Source organism: Nerophis ophidion, linkage group LG27, assembly GCF_033978795.1.
Source record: "Nerophis ophidion isolate RoL-2023_Sa linkage group LG27, RoL_Noph_v1.0, whole genome shotgun sequence".
In the NCBI taxonomy this organism is placed as follows: domain Eukaryota; kingdom Metazoa; phylum Chordata; class Actinopteri; order Syngnathiformes; family Syngnathidae; genus Nerophis; species Nerophis ophidion.
In genome coordinates this window covers 20,816,608-20,828,893 of record NC_084637.1, presented here as the reverse complement: position 1 = coordinate 20,828,893, position 12,286 = coordinate 20,816,608, and the positions used below count along the sequence as shown (strand labels likewise).

The 12,286-nt window shown below is 38.9% G+C and overlaps 1 protein-coding gene across 9 annotated transcripts in view; it reads right to left on the bottom strand.

Moving 5' to 3' along the window:
* LOC133544542 (ral GTPase-activating protein subunit beta-like) overlaps positions 1-12,286 on the bottom strand; it is a 108,268-nt gene that overhangs the window by 22,388 nt on the left and 73,594 nt on the right. For 2 of the 9 annotated variants that reach the window (XM_061889990.1, XM_061889995.1), the window contains exons 16-21: positions 9,673-9,803; positions 9,434-9,616; positions 6,108-6,256; positions 3,870-4,057; positions 3,698-3,801; positions 3,458-3,631 (exon numbers count right to left, since the gene is read on the bottom strand). In XM_061889990.1, coding sequence (XP_061745974.1) covers positions 3,458-3,631; positions 3,698-3,801; positions 3,870-4,057; positions 6,108-6,256; positions 9,434-9,616; positions 9,673-9,803 — 929 coding nt within the window. The remainder of the gene's footprint in view (positions 1-3,457; positions 3,632-3,697; positions 3,802-3,869; positions 4,058-6,107; positions 6,257-9,433; positions 9,617-9,672; positions 9,804-12,286) is intronic. The other 7 variants (XM_061889992.1, XM_061889997.1, XM_061889993.1 and 4 more) reach the window with 4 other exon arrangements.

The window sequence follows — 12,286 nt, the reverse complement described above, 5'->3', positions numbered from 1 at the left end:
CGAGGACCCATTTTACCAAACTGATGGAGAGGAAGTACGAGCAGACATTCCAAGCAGTGTAGACTGAAATAAAAGCCACCCAGGGCAAAATTGCTCTCACTACTGATGTGTGGCAATACATGCCACTACATTGGAGATGAATGGAACATGAAGTCAATCTGCCCTACGACCATGTCACTAGAGGAAAGACACTCAGCATCCAACATTGCAGAATGGTTGGAATAGGTAATAGCCAGTTTTGAAATTCCCCTAAGCAAAGTTATTACTATTGTGCAGGACAATGGTGCACTTTATAAAAAAAACAAAATCATTTTTGTTACACTTGCCTTATTTTACTTGGCAAGTCGAAAGGACATGGTGCCAGTATGCTGTTTTTTAAATAAAGTATTGAGAAGGATAGAAATGTAGTTTGTCTCCTTTATCCAATTATTAATTGATTAATCGAAGTAATAATCAACAGATTAATCGATTATCAAATGAATCGTTAGTTGCAGCCATATTTTATACCCAATCATGGCGCCCACCTGTTCCCAATTAGCCTCCACACTTGTGGGATATTCCACATAAGTTTTTGATGAGCATTCCTCAACTTCATCTGTATTTATTGCCACATTTCCCAACTTCTTTGACACGTGTTGCTGGCATCAAATTCTAAAGTTAATGATTATTTGCAAAAAAAAATATGTTCATCAGTTTGAACATCAAATATGTTGTCTTCGTAGCATATTGAACTGAATATGGGTTGAAAATGATTTGCAAATCATTGTATCCTGTTTATATTTACATTTAACACAATTTCCCAACTCATATGGTAACAGGGTTTAAATTTAGCCATCCATCCTTTTTCTACCGCTTGTCCATTTCGGGGTCGCGGGGGGTTGCTGGAGCCTATCTCTGCTGTGTTTCGGGCGAAAGGCAGTGTACACCCTGGACAAGTCGCCACCTCATCGCAGGGCGAACACAGATAGACCGACAACATTCACACTCACGATCACAGACTATGGGCAATTTAGTGTTGCCAATCAACCTATCCCCAGATGCATGTTTTTAGCAGTGAGAGGAAGCCGGAGTGAGTACCCACGGAGGGAACCCACGCAGTCACGGGGAGAACAAGCAAACTCCACACAGAAAGATCCCGAGCCCGGGATTGAATTCAGGACCTTCGTATTGTGAGGCAGACGCACTAACCGATGACATAAGCCACTCCCCTAATGTTTTTTTTGTAGTTTTAACCCCCTAAAAAAATTCAAAATCGTAAAAGAAAATCCCATTTTCCCCCCCCAAAAAAGATGATATTTTTGTCCACGTGACGCTGTAGTGTAACCATGCGTTGTATTTGTTTATGGAGTAAATGTGTGACTAACTCAGCAAACTTGTACCATTTTGAAGGTCATACCATTATATCACATACTGTACCATTAGGACTGGGTGATCAAACCATACCAATTAGGGGTGTGGCAAAAAATTGATTCGAATACGTTGTGCGATTCAGAATCAATTCTCATTTTTAAAAAAAATCGATTTATTTATTTTTTTAATCGAACCAACAACCCACTACACAGCAATACCATAACAATGCAATCCAATTCCAAAACCAAACCTGACCCAGCATCACTCAGAACTGCAATAAACAGAGCAATTGAGAGGAGACACAAACACGACACAGAACAAACCAAAAGTAGTGAAACAAAAATGAATATTATCAACAACAGTATCAATATTAGTTATAATTTCAGCATAGCAGTGATTAAAAATCCCTCATTTACATTATCATTAGACATTTATAAAAAATTAAAAAAAAGAACAATAGTGTCACAGTGGCTTACAGTTGCATCGTATCTCATAAGCTTGACAACAAACACACTGTGTCCAATGTTTTCACAAATATAAAATAAGTCATATTTTTGGTTTGTTTAATAGTTAAGACAAATTTACATTATTGCAATCAGTTGATAAAACTGATTGCAATAATTATAAAAGCTTTAAAAAAAAATCTACTACTCTGCTAGCATGTCAGCAGACTGGGGTATATCCAACTGAAATCCTATGTATTGAATGAATACAGAATCTTTTTGAATCGAAAAATATTGTTTTTGAATTGAGAATCGCGTTGAATCAAAAAAATTGACATATTATCGAATCGCGACCCCAAGAATCGATATTGAATCAAATCGTGGGACACCCAAAGATTCGCAGCCCTAATACCAATGTATATATCGCCAAAGACATCTAATCCATATCAATAAATAATGCCTTCCGTAAAAGATAATTTTTTGTGGACGGCGTGGCGCAGTGGAAGAGTGGCTGTGCGCAACCCGAGCGTCCCTGGTTCAATCCCCACCTAGTACCAACCTCGTCATGTCCGTTGTGTCCTGAGCAAGACACTTCACCCTTGCTCCTGATGGGTGCTGGTTAGCGCCTTGCATGGCAGCTCCCTCCATCAGTGTGTGAATGTGTGTGTGAATGGGTAAATGTGGAAGTAGTGTCAAAAGCGCTTTGAGTACCTTGAAGGTAGAAAAGCGCTATACAAGTACAACCCATTTATCATCTATCATTTGTCTTCTTCTTCGTGGGACGATACCGTAAGTTGCAAACAAAAGCACTCGTTGTCTGATAACCAGAAGTGATCACGTGACACGCTAACAGCCAATCAATTATCAACTATCAGTTTTGGCAATGGTTACGCCATCATGCTGTCTGGCGGTTGATTCTTTGCATTGAGTGAGAAGAGAAAGTTCAAATTATGGATAAAAGAGCAAATGTCACCTGGACAGGTTTTGGATTTTTTGAAAAGGACTGTAGTCAGACCAATGTGGTATGTACATGATTCAGGCCAGACCGCTAATATCAAATGACCTTAGCTCACCCTTTAGAGCACAGCTGTATCTTCCTGCCACTAAACCTGCAGAAAAAAGTTCTCAGGTTTCTATATGTTTACATTTTCACACTTTGCACTATTTTATTACACTTCATTGTAAACATAGTCCTTATTTTTGCCCCTTCATTTTAAGAGTTTATTATTAAGTGTTCAATGTGATTTTAATATTTTGTTCAAATTGTTGGAGAGTTTTCATGCTTGTGTCGACACTTCCTTTCTGCCTTAATAGCTGAGGGATTGTAATCACAGGAAGTTACATTTCAAATTCTAATGTTTACATTTAATATATTTTTCTCCTGCTACTTATTTTCCATAGGTCATAAAAATATCAATAATGATCCACATCAACCAACATAAAACATATATATATTTGACAGGGAAAGTATAATGAAACATTGCCCCCCAGAGGTAACATAAGGTGTCTAGCCAGAGGCTGTCCCACGTTAGGTTTTAAAGAAAAGTCAAGAAAGGTGAGAAACATACACACAAGCATAAGTAAAAAATAATTTGTCCATACTACAACAACATTCCTGCCAGTACGTGGAACGTGAGACATTGCAAGATGGACACCCGTCTCACCTCTTTGCTGACGATGTCATCCAGGTCGGGAATGCTAACGTCGGCTTTGACCAGGGGAATCTTATCCACCTCCTCGGGGAAGGGTCTCTGCTTGACGTTGTATCTGATCCCCACACCGTTGTTTGGCGTGGGGCGTCCCTCTGGGACAAAGGCCTGCTGTGGTAGAAGGTGGTGCTGTCAGCAATAAACATAACTATTTTTGGTCATAATCAACAGTAGCTGCCTTTAGTGTGATCTCACCCTCTGATTGGCCCGGGCACCTCTGGGTTGGTGGAAGAGCTGCATGGTCCAGGCGTGTCTTCCGGCCGTCCCTCGGATCAGGACCGTCACAGACGGGCTGGGGTCTGTCAGGGTGAGCACAGATTTTAGGTTGCTCTGGGGGTGGAGGATGTCTGGACAGTGAAGGACTGACTCTGCTCGTTGCCCAGAGGTTGCTCCAGCATGGCCAGAATGACAGAGTTGTCCAACACGAAGTAGCGGAAGTTGCTGGCTCCCGTGGAGCCCAGTCTGGCGTGGCGGATCAGAGTGTCTTCGTTGAGGAGGCTGCAGGTGGACGCGGTTCCACTCGGGGAAGGGAAGGCTCCCAGGACCTGCATGATACTGGAGAACAAGAGGAACGACAAAAACAAGGCTTTTGGACTTACATTCACCTCGCTCAAAGACAGCATTGCTAAATATTAAATTTTTATAAATGTCTCCTCACTTTAATGATCCCATATTGTTTTCAGTGTATACTTAACTAGATTGGCCATATTTTCTATGTTCACCATTTTGTGTACAACATCCTTAATCAATGAAAACTGAAGCACTGCGTTAACTTTTTCAAAATATCCTCTATAAGCCATTTCACTCTTTTCAAATCTCTAATGTAAAATTACTTGTCAAAGATACAGAGCGCATTGTTGTTTTTTAGAACTTACTGAAAAATGTCAAAGACCTTGTCTTGTGTACAACTGGAGAGTCTTGCAGTTTTTAAAGACCTTCTACAAAAGCTCTGGTCAAAGATCCTTATTTGATAGCAGCGCTCTGCTGTTTTTAAGCAACCGTAACACAAACAGGTAAAAGATCCTCTAATCAGAGGAGCACTCTACTCTTTTTAAAATGACAAAAACATGAGTCAAAGATCTTCTATTAGGAGCACACTGCTGTTTTAAGGACTTTCTACAAAAGCTCTGGTCAAATATTCATTATTTGACAGCAACACTCTGCTGTTTTAAGGAACTTTAAAATAAACATATGTAAAAGATCCTCTATCAAGAGGAGCACTCTGCTGTTTTAAGCAACTTCTACAAAAGCTCTGGTCAAAGATCCTCTAAGTAGAGCTCTGCTGTTTTAAGGACCTTCTACAAAAGCTCTGGTCAAAGATCCTCTACTTAGGGGAGCACACTACTGTTTTTAAGGAACTATAAGAAAACACAAGTCAAATATCCTATGATAAAAGCCAGGGTTTCCCACAAATTCATTTATTTGTGGCGGCCCGCCCGCCACGAAAGAATTACGGCCGCCTCAAATGAAAAAAAATAAAAATGAAAAAAATAAAAACTTTTTTTTTGGTTTTTGTTTTTTTAGGCTTTTGACTCGCTCGACCGCTCATAAAAGCAATGGGACTCTGTGAGTGTAAATATTATATAAATATGTAAATAAATATGTACATAAAGTGTTGTAATTATATTCCAACTCCGCGTTCTTCTTGGTCATCGCCGCCGCTGCCACCGCCCATCCACCCCCACGCCGCCCGACCACACCACCACAAATAGATGCCTGACCTGTGGGAAACACTGAGAGCTTTTGAAGACGATACATAAAAACAGCCGCGTGCTCTTCTTAATAAAGATTCTCTATTTGTCAGGAGGGCTTTGCTGCTACAAAACTACATAGGTCAGAAGCGCGCTGTCTGTTAAAGATCCTCTATTTTGAGGTGCATGCTGCTGTTTTGAACAACCTACAAGAGAAACACGAATGTATGTGACCGAAGGATTCTGCTGTTTAAGGACTTTTTGCAATAAAGCTAGTCAAAGATCCTCTATATTAAAAGGTTCACTCTACTGTTTTTAGGCTCTACAACAAAAACACTAGTCAAAGATTCTTCATTTGACAAGAGTTCTCTGCTGTTTTTCAGCACCCACAAATAAAACAGTCATGGAACAGCAACTATGTGTTGTTTGTAAGGATCTACTACAAAAACAGGAGTCAAAGATCCTCTATTTGAAAAGAGTGCGCTGCCGTTTATCAGCACACACAACAAAAACACTACTTTTTAGGACAGAAGCACTGTGCTGTTTTTAAGGATCTACAACAAAAACGCCAGTCAAATATCTTTTATTTTTAAAGACGACCATTTTAGGGACCATCTACAAAGGCTCTGATAAAATATACTTTAATTTGACAGCTGTTTTTCAACAACTTACAGAAAACCCTCCTCTACATGATCGAAGGGTTCTGTTGTATTTTGCATTTACGCACATCAAAGATCCTTTATATGACAGGAGTGCTCTGCTGACTGGTGATAAGGGTTGGTTGCCCCCAAGTTTTGAACGGAAATTGAAGATGGCAGGAATAAAGAGCGAAAATGCTTTACTGTGAGAGAGGTCTGGTGCGAACTGAGAGGTATTACTCTGTGCGGAGAAGAAAAGACCAAAGGTTGTCTCACCATGACAGAGTGGCCTCGGCAGCATCTTTCACCCTCATGGAAGCCGGGTTGTGCTCCTTCTCCCCTTTGTGTCGCACTTCCTGTTCCTGTCGGGACTTGCTGCCTGAAATTCCCAGCTCCACTATCTCCAGAACTTCCACCAAACAATCCTGTTGACAAAAGTGACGCAAACGCAGTCAAATACAATATATGTAAATGTTGATGGATACATAATGAGTACAGCAGATATAGATCATCTACATCAACATGATGATTTTTCTAAATAATAAATCGCAACTAATTGGAAAAAAAATTAATAAATGATTTTGACACCCTTAATATATATAGGGCTCGGAATCTTTGGGCGTCATACGATTCGATTCGATTTTTGGGGGTAGAGATTCGATTCAGAATCGATTCTCAACTCAAAACGATTCTCGATTCAAAATCAATACTTTTTAATAAAATTTGGTGCTAGTTCTATGAATGATTAGATTCCACCATAAAATATATAAATAGCTCTAATAAATGTTTTTATTACTTGAAAAAATTGATACAATTCTCACCAAACATTTAATAAAGTCAAATACAAATAAGACAAAATGAGATTAATTCTTTTTAAAGTAAATTATGCACAGCAGATATGATCAGCTACATCAATATAGTACAGCCTTAATCACTTAAAATCTAATTATTAATTTTTTTTAAGGATTGTTACAAATAAAAATTTGCAAATAACATTGGATTCAGAATCGATTACCGACTCGAAACGATTCTTGATTTAAAATATTTTTTCAAAATCAGTTCTAAGATAAAATTTCCTCCATAAAACAGATAAACAGCTCTGATAAATGTTTATACAGTACTTAAATTTTGTAATAAAATGCAAAATACCCATAAATAAAGTAAAATGCAAATAAGGCAATGAGAGAATGTGCACAGCAGATATAGATCATCTACAATCAGGCCTGGCCAACCCGCGGCTAGCGAGCCTCATGCAGCTCATCGGCTGATTTCATGCGGTTCTTAACTCTGTTATGAGAGTAACGTATGTGTGTGTGTGGCCCTTTAAGATATGACAGCGTGTGAGGTGAGTGACGTCAGTGAGTGGGTGGGCAAGAGAGGTGAGGGAGCGGTAACAGTGAGTGCGTGCAGGTGCTAGTAGGTTGGTGGATGAGTACGTGCAAGACACCAATAATGTCACAAAGTTGCAACAAACCGCTGGCCTTGTCATTCACCCTCGAGTCCGGAGCTGTAAAGACCCAATGCCTGGTAAAGTGAAGGGTGTTACCCTCGAAGTACATCGGCCCTGGAAGAACGTTTCCCCTGCGCTCCTCGACTACGGTCTGGGAGCCGGAAGCAGGAAAGGTGTAACAACTATTAGTGCCTTAGTGTTTACCATGAAGTCTTTATTTTGACAGCCCCTCGCAGTAAACTTGTCTGAGTGCAAACTGAGGCAGTATTTGTCATTGATAAAACTTTCGGCGAATCAAAATTTAAGACCAATAAAAACGTGGGGACGGAAATTCGCTCCGGCAAATATAAACAAAAAAAAACACTGACGGAAAGCGATAAACGAGACAATAAAAAAACAAGCAAACCGGGCGGTAGGAAAAAAAAAAAAATCCGCGTCCGGGTGAAACGCTGGCTTCAGGAATTGCGCGTCCTTTCTGATTTCAATGCGTAAAAAGACACACAAAGTGCGGTAACGCCAACACTGCTTGACAGTATAACAAAATAAGTCACACTTACATTCTGTAACATTCACAATTTTAGAACAAGTGCAGAGGTAAAAATATTCCAAATAATCTCCTGTATACAATGTAAACATAAATAATGCCTCAAAACATCCATCCATCCATTTTCTACCGCTTATTCCCTTTTGGGGTTGCGGGGGTCACTGGCGCCTATCTCAGCTACAAATGGGCGGAAGGTGTTTACACCCTGGACAAGTCGCCTGACAAGTTAATTATATTTCAACAAAACACAGCAGACAAGCTCTCACCCTGCACAGCTGTTTCGTGCTTTGTAGCGCTCAGCCCCTCCCTCACGAATGCTGCTGCGTGCACTTGCCTTCACAATTTGTTTTGTTTTTAACCCGTTCTTAACCCTGGACGTACATTAAAAATACACGCAACCCTAACTCAAAATGCCCGACATTTGAGGCATTTAAGAAATCCCGCATGGACAGCCCCGCAAAAGAGGATATGTCTGGGGAAAAGAGGACGTATGGTCAGTCTAACATAAGAAGAAGAAGAAGAAGAAGCCGAAGCCGGTTTGAGTGACGTCAAACGTGCATGTGCGTGAGATCACAGTAGTCAACAATTTGTGACAAGTTCGCTTTCAAAATGACAGGGAAACAAAGCACAGCAAAATAAAAATATGAAGAAGAACACAGTACATTTTTAACAGAGTGGGAGAGTTTATATATATTTTTTAACGTAATGGCAAGCCATTCTGCCTTATATGTCAGGCGTCATTAGCGCATTTCAAAGCTTCAAATATTCAGCGTCACAAGGAATGCCAAAAGTCCAACTAAGCAACATGCATAGTAACAGAAAACAATATTATATTTTTGTTTGTGGACCTGGTTTTACTGAGAGTTTGTGTGTGAGACAGTGCACACAATGTTAATTGTTGAAAATAACTGGCCTGTAGTGTTAGTACTGTAAGTCATGTTGGGGTGTGACATTTACAATAAATCTGGCTGAGCAGAGGTCTCTGTGTGTGTGTGTGTGTGTGTGTGTGTGTTTGCGTGCGTGAAGGGATGGGGTGATGTTCATGTGTGCCCATGTGTAGGATGTGGCTCTTTGCAGTAACACACATTAAGAATTGTTCCAAATATAAATTGTTATTATTTTATTTTTTTAAACAAAATTTAAAAAATCGATTATTTTTAATTGATTAAGAATTGTTCCAAAAAATAATTGCATTTAATTTTAAACAAAAAAAAAGGATTTTTTTTTTAATTAAGAATTTTTCCAAATAAGTATTGCTATTATTTCTTAAAAAATATATATATTTTTTTAATCGATTAAGAATTGTTCCAAATAAGAATTGATATTGATTGAAAATATGTATACATATATATATATATATATATATATATATATATTTTTTTTTTTTTTTAAATTGTTGTATGGTTTAATTGTTCCAAAAATGAATTGCAATTAATTGTGAAAAAATAACTTTTTTTAATTGATTAAGAATTGTTTCGAATACGAATTAATATTAATTATTAAAAAAAGGTAATTTCATTTTAAACTGATTACGAATTGTTCCAAATAAGAATTGCAATTAATAAAATAAAAAATAAAAATGTGTTTTCTTTGGCAACTGTAATATACCTTTTCGTCCAGCATGTCAGGGTGCTCGGTGAGCCACACGCAGAGGAACTGGAAGGCAGCTACAATCATGGAGTGCAGGTCTCTGGACTGCAGAGGTGCTGGACGACTACACTGGTAGACGATGTAGCCGCATATAGAGCTGACCGCACGCTTACGGTCCGCCGAGTCCACCCCCGCCTTGACCTGAGCACAGGGCGTTCTAGTAGGTAAAGGGCAAAAGGTGGGAGTGCGGACTGTACCTTGGCGAGGCCGGCCAGCAGCTCCAGGGCAGCCAGCGAGATGCTCATGTCTTGCCTCCACTGGGAGTTGAGCCTCTGTGTGACCAGGTGGATGCTGCGCACCAGCAGGCCCGCCGCTGTATCTGGAAGAGCTACAACATATGACACCCCGAAATACCAAACAGAGCAGAGGAAGCGCAACAAGTTTGTTGGGGGTGAGCACTCACGGCAAGCGTATATTCATGCAGCAAAATAAGGCTGAGCAATGTTTACGTTCTATGACTGTTTTTACTCTTCATCTGCCTTTAAAATATAATTTGTGCTCCTAAGCCAGTACTTGCCGTACTGTGGAACTACTGATTTTTGCAGCTATGACAACATTGCTTCTGTTGCTGTTGCGTTACGCAAAATAGAATAGAATAGAATACAGTATATCCGCAAAGGATTCACTTTTTTCACGTTAAAGCCTTATTCCAAAACATTTCTTTTGTCCTCAAGATCTACCCACAATGTCCCATGACAATGTGAAAACATTATTTTTTTATTGCAAATTTAAACACTACACGTCATTTACTTAGTTTTAATTATTTAGCTTTTTCTTTTTTTTCCCAAAAACCTTTTCACATTTCTATTATGGGGTATTGTGTGTAGAATCTCAAAGACAAACTTTTTTTTATTCCATTAAGGAATAAATACCATTATGGATACCCATAATGTATATACATTATTACATAGTGAAACATTTTTTTTTTATTTTAAAAATGCATTAAAAATAAACAATAAAAACTACTTGTCATTTTTTAAGTTATAATCTATTTGCAAAATATTTTCTTAAAAACTTTTCGCATTGTCATTACGGGGTATTGGTTGGTAGATTTTTGAGGACAATTTAAAAAAAAAATTCCATTATGGAATAGATCTGGATGTTCTCCCGAAATGTGTTTGTCATTCTTGTTTGGTGTGGGTTCACAGTGTGGCGCATATTCATAACAGTATTAAAGTTGTTTACACGGCCACCCTCAGTGTGGCCTGTATGGCTGTTGATCAGGTATGCATTGCATTCACTTGTGTGTGTGAAAAGCTATAGATATTATGTGATTGGGGCGGCACACAAAGGCAGTGCCTTTAAGGTTTATTGGCGCTTTGTACTTCTCTTTTAATAAGTCATAAATTGTACTTTTTGAAACAGATACCGATAATTTCCGGTTACATTTCAAAGTATTTATCGGTCAATAATATCGGACATCTCTAATTAGAATCAGAGGAAGGTTAAAGCTGAAATTAAAATGCTTACATTTCCTCCAGTCCTTTTAGGTCATAAAACATATTTATTATCAATATCAACCAATTAAAGAGCACTTATATCGTGATGGAGTTTTCAACCATATCGCCTTTAAAATCATCACTTTTTCAAACTAAAAATCGACTTACTGTACAAAACCCAAAACCAGTGACTTTGGCACGTTGTGTAAATGGTAAATAAAAACAGAATACAATGATTTTAAAAACCTTTTGTACTTATATTCAATTTAATCGACGCAAAGACAAGATACTTAATGTTCCAACTGAGAAACTTTTTTTTTTTTTCAAATAATCATTACCTTAGAATTTAATGGCAGCAACACATTGCAAAAAAGTTGTCATGGGGGCATTTTTTACCACTTTGGCCTTTCCTGTTAACAACATTTGGGAACTGAGGAGACCAATTTTTGAAGTGGAATTCTTTCCCATTCTTGCCCGATGTACAGCTTAAGTTGTTCTACAGTCCGGGGAGGCAACATACGTTGCTCCAAAACCTGTATGTACCTTTCAGCATTAATGGTGCCTTTAGAGATGTGTAAGTTACCCATTCCTTGGGCACTAATACACCCCTATACCATCACAAAAGCTGGCTTTTGAACTTTGTGCCTAGAACAATCCAAAGGGGTTCTTTTTCTCTTATTTCCGGAGGACACAACGTCCACAGTTTCCCCCAAAAATTTGAAATGTGGACTTGTCAGACCACAGAACACTTTTCCACTTTGCATAACTCCATCTTTGGGGAGCTCCGGACCAGCGAAGCGTTTCTGGGTGTTGTTGATAAATGGCTTTCGCTCTGCATAGTAGAGTTTTAACTTGCACTTACAAATGTAGCAACCAACTGTAGTTACTGACAGTGGTTTTATGAAGTGTTACTGACCCCATGTGGTGATATCCTTTACAGACTGATACCGCTTTTTGATGCAGTACCGCCAGAGGAATCCATGGTCCGTAATATAATCGCTTACGTGCAGTGATTTCTCCAGATTCTCTGAACCTTTTGATGACATTACGGACCGTAGCTGGTGAAATCCCTAAATTCCTTGCAATAACTGGTTGAGAAAGGTTGTTCTTAAACTGTTTGACAATTTACTCATGCATTTGTTGACAAAGTAGTGACCCTCGTCCCATCCTTGTTTGTGAATGACTGAGCATTTCATGGAAGCTGCTTTTATACCCAAATATGGCACCCACCTGTTACCAATTGGCCTGTTTACCTGTGGAATGTTCAAAATAAGTGTTTGATGAGCATTCATCAACTTTCTCAGTCTTTTTTGCCACTAGTGCCAGCTTTTTTGAAACATGTTGCAGGCATCAAATTCCATCGAGCTAATAT